This window comes from Bison bison, unplaced genomic scaffold (genome assembly GCF_000754665.1).
Source record: "Bison bison bison isolate TAMUID 2011002044 unplaced genomic scaffold, Bison_UMD1.0 scf7180017864280, whole genome shotgun sequence".
Lineage (NCBI taxonomy): Eukaryota > Metazoa > Chordata > Mammalia > Artiodactyla > Bovidae > Bison > Bison bison.
Genome location: NW_011494852.1, coordinates 7,663,959 through 7,673,191, shown reverse-complemented (window position 1 = coordinate 7,673,191; position 9,233 = coordinate 7,663,959). Strand labels below are relative to the sequence as shown.

The 9,233-nt window shown below is 56.0% G+C and overlaps 1 protein-coding gene across 1 annotated transcript in view; it reads left to right on the top strand.

The window, feature by feature from the left end:
* The first annotated feature begins 7,230 nt into the window (after window positions 1-7,230).
* The window catches only part of AKT2 (v-akt murine thymoma viral oncogene homolog 2), a 26,153-nt gene continuing 24,150 nt past the window's right edge, over window positions 7,231-9,233 (top strand). The window contains exons 1-2 of the mRNA XM_010849231.1: window positions 7,231-7,354; window positions 8,036-8,165. Coding sequence (XP_010847533.1) covers window positions 8,120-8,165 — 46 coding nt within the window. The 5' untranslated portion in view covers window positions 7,231-7,354; window positions 8,036-8,119. The remainder of the gene's footprint in view (window positions 7,355-8,035; window positions 8,166-9,233) is intronic.

Sequence of the window (9,233 nt, the reverse complement as noted above, 5' to 3'; positions counted from 1 at the left end):
GCCAGCCTGAACATTCACTGAAAGGGCTGAAGCTGAAGCTCCAGTACTTTGATCACCTGATGTGAAGAGCCGACTCTTTGGAAAAGACTGATGCTGGAAAAGCTTGAGGGCAAGCAAAGAAGAGCGCAACAGGTTGAGATGGTTGGGTGGCATCACTGACTCAGTGGACCTGAGTTTGAGCAAGCTCCGGGAAATGGTGAAGGACAGGGAGGCCTGGCGTGCTGTAGTGCGTGGGGTCGCAAAGAGTCAGACGCAACTGAGCGACTGAACAACAACTCCACCAGCCACATGGTGCTGTGTGGTCCCAGCCCAGCTCCGTACTTCCTGATCAGGTGATGGGGCAAGTCACTTCACTCTAGTGGCTTAGTTTCTTCATGAAAGCGGAGGGGATAAGAGGGCTGTGGGAATTCCCTGGAGGTCTAGTGGTTAGTACGTTGCTCTTTCACTGCAGGGCCGGGGTTCAGTCCCTGGTTGGGAAACTAAGATCCTGTAAGCCATGCGGGGTGGCCAAAAAACAAAACAATCTCAATATAATTATACAAGAAGATTAAAAAAAAAATCCCTTGCTAACGAGTGCCTGCTGCATAGGGTTTCTGTGAGAGTTGAACTGGCAGGTACAGAACACTTAGGTGTGCCTGACATGTGCCGGGTGTGCGCAGGCGTTGGCGCTTCGTAGTACTGGCGTAATGTCAGCCCTTGGGGTGATACCAGACCCTTGTTGTGGGCATTTAGACTGCTCCCTGGGTTTCACTATTCCAGCAACGATATCCTCAGAACGGCATTCTCACCTGTTGGCTTGGCCCCCAAGGGACACTGGGTCATGTCTGAAGACATATTTGATGGTCAGAACTCCTGGGGAGGTCATGCTGCTGGTTTTAGCAAGCAGAGACCAGGATGCTGCAAGCCCCCTCCAGTTCTCAGGACAGCCCCAAGACAAGAATTATCTAAATGTCACTGGTGCTGAGGTTGAGAGACTCCACCTGACAACCTCTGTGCACCTGCATAAGCGATCTGTGCGAGAGAAATTGCTCTGAGGACATGTGCGTTTTCTACTGTATCAGTTTTGCTGACGGGCCCTCACAGAACACAGGCCGGTTCCCGGAGCTGCAGGTGGGGAGTGAGGGAGTCGTTTTGCCTGCCCAGATTCCCACTGGCAGACGCTGCCTGTCGAACAATTGGTGTCTATTGAATTTCCCTCCCGAGCAACTCCTCCTGGGAGTAGGTAAGGCGCAGATTACAGGGTGGGTGACGGGCTCCTGGGGGATCAAGGTGTCAGGAAGGCGCGCCCTCCTCACTGTCTGCAGCTCCAGGAGATGCAGCGCCTCTGCCTCCCCCTCGTCCCATCTGTGCTGTCTGGTGTAGAAAGCAGGTCAGGGAGAGGAGATGAGAGAAAAAGACCTGACGAGTGGCAGGAAAAGGAATTTAATTGATTTTGAGCATGTTCTGGGCATAGGGCTTCCCTCTTCCACACATTCATTCCACAGATGGTTACTGAGTGCCCACTGTGGACCCAGCACCGTGGGAGATGCTGAGAACCCAGCAGTGCCCGAGCAGGCTGGAACCCTGCCCTCACTGTGCCGATGTCACAGTGGAGAGAGGTCGACAGTAACCTTGTGAACAGGTAAACGTGTACGGTACTGTCAGTGGCTATGAGCGCTTCACTTTTGTGAAGGTAGCAGGTACACTCTTGACTGTGGAGGACAGGGTGACTTTGCACAGGAGGAGACATGTGAGCAGAGGCTGAAGAAGCCAGGCGGGGCCCACAGGGACTTGAAGAAGACAGTGCTCACTGAAGGGGTAGCATGTGCAAGGGTCCTGAGGTCGGGGGCAGGAGCGCAGGTGCGGGGAGCCTCTGGTGTGTCGGAGGCACCAGTGCCATGGAGTGTTTGGAAGAGTGAAGAGGAGATGATGCAGAATAGGGTTCTGGGGCTCCTGGAAGGACTTTTGCTTCTTTTACTCTAGGTGAGGTGGGGGCATGGCAGGGTTTGGGGGAGAGCAGTTTCCTCTGACCCAGGTGGTCAAGCATCCTGGAGTTTAAGAGGGGAAGGAGGGAGGACAGAAGCAGTGAGCTCACCTAGGCCACACAGTCCCCCTAGTGGCAGGAACCACAGCGACCTTGATTTTACACTTGAGGAAGGAGGTCTGAAAGGAACCTTTCCAGGGCCCAACCCTTTCCGATGGCTGCCAGGTAGGACACAACAGCCTCTCTCCCCCGCCTTGTCATCCGCCACCCTGTGTCATCCTATAAATCTCCTCTAACGGACATGATACCAGCAGGGTGAGATGAAACTCATAGGCAGTTTGGAAACCATTGAGAAATAAGACCTACGAGGCAGACAGGCAGAAATAAGGCCTGAAATTACGAAAAGAAAAAATGGAGGAGAGCATTTGAGACATACTGTGGAATGCGTCGGTGATATTTACCATGTACTTAGCAGATGTTTAAAAATCAAACCCTGCTAATACAGAGTCCCTTCAGGGTCCTATCTCCAGTCACCTCTCTCTTCTTTGCTGAGAGCTGACCGCAGCAGGTGGTGATTTTCATTCCCATTCAGCTTTCTTCTGTGTTAAAAAGACTTACCAAACTCAAGCCCTTCCCTTCAGGGCGCGTGGGTCCTTCCTCTGGCTGGCTGTTGTGCAGATGGAGCACTAAGGCTCAGAAGGGCCAAGGAGCAGCAGAGCCTGGGGTTGAAATCCAGGCCCTAGAGTCCTCTTCCTTACTCATCAGTGACTGGCCTTGCGTTGAAACTCCAGGCAAGCTAGCCTGGGGTCAGAGGGGGCCCCGGAGACCAGGAGGCCCGAGTTTAACTTCCTGTTGTCATCCAGGCTCCCAAACCCAGGTTCTTTTTTTGTTGTTGTCATTTCGTCATAAAATACAGAAAGATATCTTCAACATGTTTTAAACCATACAGTATGACAAATAAATGTAAAAGTGACGCTCTGTAATCACAGCAGAACATTGTCAGCTCCCAGAAGCCACCCCCTCCTGGGTCACTCCCGAATGTAACAGCTCTCCTGACCTGTGGATATTTGCTTCCTGGATCTTCTGCACAGTTTCACTGGTGAGAAACAAATCGTGTTGCGTTGCCTGTTTTGAGCTTGCAGTCCGTGGACTCGCACTCAGTGGGTCGTTTCTCATCTGGCTTCTTTCACTCCAGGTGAAGTTCTCACGCTTCACCCTGTTGTAGGCTTCAGGAGTTGGATCCTCTTTCTTGCTGAGTGGCCTTGATCTCTATGAATTTACCTTAGTTTGTTTATCCATTCTCCTGTGGGTGGACACCTGGTCTGTTTCCAGTTTTGAGGTTACTGAGAATGTTGCTGCTGTGGAAGATGTAGTACACGTGGTTTAGTAAACAGATATGCCCATTTCTGTTGGAGGGCCATGGAATTGCTGGGTCATGGGGTAGGGATATGTTGAGCTTTAATTCTTATTGCCAAACAGTTTTCCATAGTGGTGGAACTGTTTTATACTCCCACCAGTAGCAATTCCTTTACATTCTTTTAACAGTTTTTACTTACTGATTTTTTGAAAAATCTATTTGGCTGTGTCAGGTCTTAGTTGCATCATGCGTGATCTTTTGTCTTGATGCACATGCTCAGTTGCCCCTTGGCGTGTGGGATCTTAGTTCCTTGACCAGGGATTGAACTCACATTCCCCACATTGGGAGGCTGATCCTTAAGCACTGGGCCACCAAAGAAGTGCCCCTTTAAAACATTCTTTTTTTTTTTTTTAATTGTATTTACTTATTCCTTTATTTATTTTTGGCAGTGTTGAGTCTTCGTTGCTGTACAGGCTGTTCCCTGGTTGCGGCACGCAGGGGCTAATCGTCATTGCGGCGCCCGGGCTTCCTGTTACAGTGGCTGCTCTTGTTGCGGAGCACGGGCTCTAGGGTGCTCAGTAGTTGTGGCGCACAGGCTTAGTTGCTCCGTGGCATGGGGGGTCTTTGAGTACCAGGAATTGAACCCATGTCTCCTGCGTTGGCAGGTGGATTCTTTACCTCTGAGCCACCAGGGAACCCCCTAGCCCCCAAGCCCTCTTACATTCTTGACAACACTTGGCGTTGTCAGTTTTTTAATTTTTAGCCATCCCGGTGGCTGGTTTCGATGTGCATTTCCCTGTAACTAAGGCTATTGCACACAGTCCTTCGTTGTGTGTGTGTGTTCCCTCCTGTGAGGTGCCCTTGCTCTTTTCACCTTGCCTCCCAGGTGGCTCGCCTCTAAGCCACAGCTCCAGCTCCTACCCAGACCCTCAGCCGAGTGAAGCCCAGACACCCCAGGCAGCAGTGAGTAGGGTTGGGGCCCCCGCCGTGGGGCACGCAGGCCGTGGCCCAGCAGGCCCCTGCGTGCTGGGTGTCCTCCACCCGCAGCTCCCCAGGGGGCAGGCCATCTTCTTGGCTGCGGTGCTGGTGTTTCATCACCACGGGACTGCGTCAGATACCTCGGCGGAGGCGCCACCCTCCGTGGGAGGACAGGCAGGATCCAGGCAGGATGCAGGGGCTCTCCAGGTCCTCCCCTTGCCCTGGCTGCTGCTGGCTGCTTAGTTGCTGAAGTGAGAACGTAACAAGTGGCTCTGGTGTGCCGAGCAGCAGCCAGCTGGGAGACCCAAGGTAAAAGCCTCCCCTGTGTCAGCGTCTGCTGTCCCTGGGCACGGGCATGGCCCTCTGGGAGCGTGGGGGGCGAGAGTGATCAGGGGAGACGGGAGGCGCGCCCTTAGGCTCAAGGCCACCCAGCTGGCACCAGTTCTTGGATTCTGCAACCTCGGACACACCTGGCCGCCTTCACGTCTGTCTCTGATCGAGGCAGCCACGTGTTTGCATGTTCACTGGGGGCCAGGCAGTGGGCCGAGCCTCTGCACAGGGGTGCTGCTCACAGCGGCTCTGAGAGGGGAGGTTGCTGGGCCGAGGAGGGGAGAGGAGGGGAGGGCTGCGAGTGGACGTAGGGGGTCCCTGTCTTTGCTTGTACATCCGCTCTTCCTCTGGCCCCTGGGTTCTCCATCGCAGCCTAGTTTGGGAACCTAGCCCTATTCTGAACAGAGCTCACACCTGGCGAAAGTGTGGTATTGGCCCCTGTGTTGGAGAGGAATTCCGAACTCCCCGGCACACGTGCCTCCAGGCCCTGAGCGTTCTCCTTGTCTCAGCCCCTCACCCTGGGCCAGCCTCTGGGCGCTTCTCCACACTCCCGGAGCTCCTTCCCAAGCTTCCTCAGGGCTTTGCACTTGCTGATCCCCTGCCTAAAATCTGTTCCTTAATGTGTCACCCCCGCCCCGCCCCAGTTAATTCAGGTGTTGGCTCATGTGTCCCCCATACTGTGTGGCTAACGCAGCACCTGTCCCTGTCCTCCTTTCTCCTGTTTGTGTTTCTTTGCCACCATCAGACCTTGTGTCCTGTCTGTCGTCTGCCTTCTGCACTGGAATGTGACCTTCCTGAAGGCAGGAGCTGTGGCTTAGTGATGCACGTCTATGGGACCCAGGATAGAGTCTGAAGCTTAGAACATACTCAGAGAAAGATTTGTGGCATGAATAGACTCTGGAGTTGTTTCTGTGGCTGTGTTTGGTCTTGGGCTGGGGATCTTTTGGGGAGATTGTTTCTCTTTTTTTGTTTAAAGAGCAGACCTTTACTTTCTCCCAGGTCTCAGGGCTGAGAAGCCCACTCTCAGGGCATCCACAGGGCTGGTTCCTGGTGGGTGCTGACTTCCTGGTCACTGATGGCTGCCATCTTGCTGTGTCCTCACATGGCAGAGGAAAAGAGCAAACTCTGTGGTGTCTCGTATTTACTTATTTATTTTGAGTTGGAGGATGATTGCTTTACAATGTTGTGTTGATTTCTGCCGTAATCAGCATGAATCCGCCATAGGTATACACATGTCCCCTCCCGAGACTTGGGTTTATTCATTGTGCCTTCAGTGGACAGCCAGGTGCTGGGCTGGTGTGCTGAATTAGCGCCTGTGGCTGTGGGGAGAGTTGATCACGGGGCACACAGCACCCAGTGCAGCCTCTCAGGTCAGGAAGGCTTCCTGGGGGAGGCATTGGTTCAGCTGAGACCTTAGAGAAGAGGGAGAACCCCAGTACATAAAAGATGTGGGAATGGAGGCCTGAGCGACAGAAGTCTGGTAGAGGGTGGGAGTGGGGGAGAAGGACCTGGGGAGGTGGGTGGTGGCTGGTGTGTGATCATCCTTGTTGTGGTTATTAGCATTTCTTGAGGGCTTTCTAGGTGCCTCTCGACTTACACGGGGCCTTCTCTGGTGGAAAAGACTTCGTTCTTTTTTGTGTGTTCTGTGCACTCTGGGGAGCCATGGAAGGGTTGTGAGTAGAGAGGGACACGATCAGATTCAGGTGGAGTATAAGGATGGGTAGCAGAGGCTGGGAACCCAGGAAGAAAGCCTGGGTGGGAGGGGAAGTGGGGTGGGAGACGTGATCTGGAAGCTGGTGGATGGGTGGTGGGGACTGCGGGGCTGAGCCGGGGTGGTGGGCAGCAGAGGCCAGGGCCTGAAGGCCCCGGAATCCCAATCTGGGGGGCCTGGGTCTTTCCCAAGGCCCGTGGGAAAGCACAGGTCAGATTTGAGGGTCTTCGGGCTGCTGAATGGGAAACAGATTGGAGGATGGGAGGCCCAGAAGGAGATGGGGTGGGTCCTCGTGGGAGGGGACGGCGCTGGACTTGAGCCACCTGGTCAGGAGGCCGGGGTGGAGACCGTGGTTGCATTAGGATCGAAGCACAGACTGTGGGACATTTCAGAGTGAGGGTCCGGTGGCCCTGGGTGTGTTCAGTCTGTGGGCATGAGCCCCTGGGGTGCCGCCATACTTGCCAGGGGAGGGAGCCCCTTCTGGGCCCTGTCTTTGCAGCCCCGAGTCCAGGACATGGCTTCTCACCCGCTGTTTACTTCCCTGTCACTGTCCGTCTTGTCTTCCTCCGGCTTCCTCCCGCTCACCTCCCTTCCCTCTGCCCAGGGCCTGGGCAGCCTGCCACCGTCACATGCCAGGCAGTAGTGTGTCCGGCCCACCAGCTCCCCTGGGGCACGAGAGAAAGCTGATGCCCACGGTGTCCCCAGGGCCAGCTGCCGCTTCTCTGGGGGCCACCGTAGCTCCTGACCTGCTGTCCGCAAATAACCCCACGCCAGGAAAGGCAAAAGGAGCCTTGGGCTCCATGGCCTGCGGCCAGGCCTGTGGCTCCAGGTAGGGGCCCAGCTGGTGGCTGCCTCCCCCTCTTCTCCCCTCCGCCCTGGGAACCTGAGACGAAGCAGCGGCCTCGGCGTCCGTCAGTCTGTCGGCTGCCGGTCCGTGAGGACAGAAGCAGAGGTCTCGGGGAAGGACCAGGGCCTTGTTTCAAGCCCCCAGGACTGGCTCCCAGGCCCCAGATAAGTGCGTACGCAGTTGGTTCCTTTCTTGTTCAAGATCTGGAGCACCGAGACCTTCCTTTCTTTTGTCAGCTGGTGGGGACCAGGAGGCTGAGGGAGTGACATGAGGTGGCCTGGTGCTGGGTAGGGGGTGGTACTCAATTTGCTAAAGGTGGCAGGTTGGTGGCACCTGGTTTGGAAAGGAGAGAGTGTGAGCGTGTGTGCGTGTGTGTATGTGTGTGTGTGTGTGTTTGGGGGTGGCAGGCAGATCCTGGTGGCTTTGAGCACGCCCTCAGGTGCCCGGGGCTGTCTGATTCATCCCAGGTGACCTCAGCGCCAGGCCTGGAGTGATGCAGGGGGCGGAGCCTCCCACCCAGTCAGGAGTGGCGGTGGTGGGGCTGCCCTGCTGGGCAAGGGGTCCCGAGTACGGGGCGAGGGCATAGCCAGGGCCCTCTGCTCCTTCCAGAGGAGGGCTCTGAGGGCAAGGTCGTGTCCTTTCCTCCCCAAGACTGGGTCCCTAGGGACCAACTGCCTCTCACTGTCCCCCTCCACCAGCTTGGGCCCTGAGGGCTGGTCTCTCCCCACCCTCCCTGGCTCCACCCTTGCAGAGCTGCCAGAGGGGCTTCAGGCGGGGTGCCCCAAGGGAAGGGGTCATGGCCAAATCCCCCTGCCGCTCTGACTGACGGGCTCCTTTATTGTCTTGCAGACTGTGCTCTGTCCAGCGCACCTCCTGCATGTCCTTCTGCCCTGAGCTGTCCCGAGCGAGGTGACAGCGTGTCACGCTGCCACCATGAACGAGGTGTCTGTCATCAAAGAAGGCTGGCTCCATAAGCGCGGTAAGGGGCTACGTTTACTCACAGGATTGCACGTCTCCCCCTTTTGCCCCAGCTCTCCTGGCAGCTGTGCCCTGAGAGGCAGAGGTACAGGGTCTTTACCACCTGAGGAGCCAGCATTCCGAGCCCTGCCTGCCCACCCTTGCCAGTGGCTTCTTTTCAGCCCATGTCTTGGACTCTTTGAAAGTAGTCTGGACGGAGGAGCTGTGGCTGCGTCTGGGCCTGAGTCTCCAGGCCTTGCTGACCCCCTGCATGAACCCCCATGCCAGGCCTCAAACTCTGCCTCTGCATAAGTGTTCCTGTTCATGGTCCCATTTTATAGATGAAGAAACTGAGGCCTAGAGTGGGTAAGTCACTTAGCTAAAGTTACACAGTGAGGCACTATCCCGCATTTATCCATGCAGCAAATACTCAGAAGGTGCATGGTGTGCCAGGCTGGCCATCCCAGGCTCTGGGGGCACTGTGGTGTCCTCATGGAGTCTGCGATCCATTGAGGGGCGGAGGACAAACAGTAAACTGATAGATGTCAGGTGATGATAAGTGCCATTGTGAAGAGTAGGAACTCTGAGGGGAACGCTGGAGAAAGAAGGGGTTCATGGAAGTGGCTCTGAGGAGGGACCAGTATGTGGAGGCCAGGAGCAGGTGAGGGAGCAAGCTACGCAGATAGCCAGGCAGGGGGGTCCCAGGGAATGGGGCAGTGAGGACAAAGTGGGGGGCGTGTGCCTGGAAATAGAGAGTGGGCCAGGGTGGCCAGAGCAGAGCGAGCGAGTGAGCACGAGCCGGAGGAGGCGGGCAGAGCCGTGACGCAGCACCGGACCAATGGCGCCTGATGCCGTGGAGGGGCTGGAACTCGCCTGGCATTCGGAATCCCAGGATATTGTGAGCGAGCTCGGGACCAGGTCTGGTTGTGCTGGTGGGCGGCTAAGAGATGAAGTCACTTACAGGGGAGACACTGAGAGACTCGACCCTGGGGCCCCAGGCCTCTGCCCCAGCACTTCCTCACTGAACGGGCTCACTGCTGTTCGAGGCAGCTGGGAAGAAGCACGTGCCGAGAGCCAGCTTGCCCAGGCA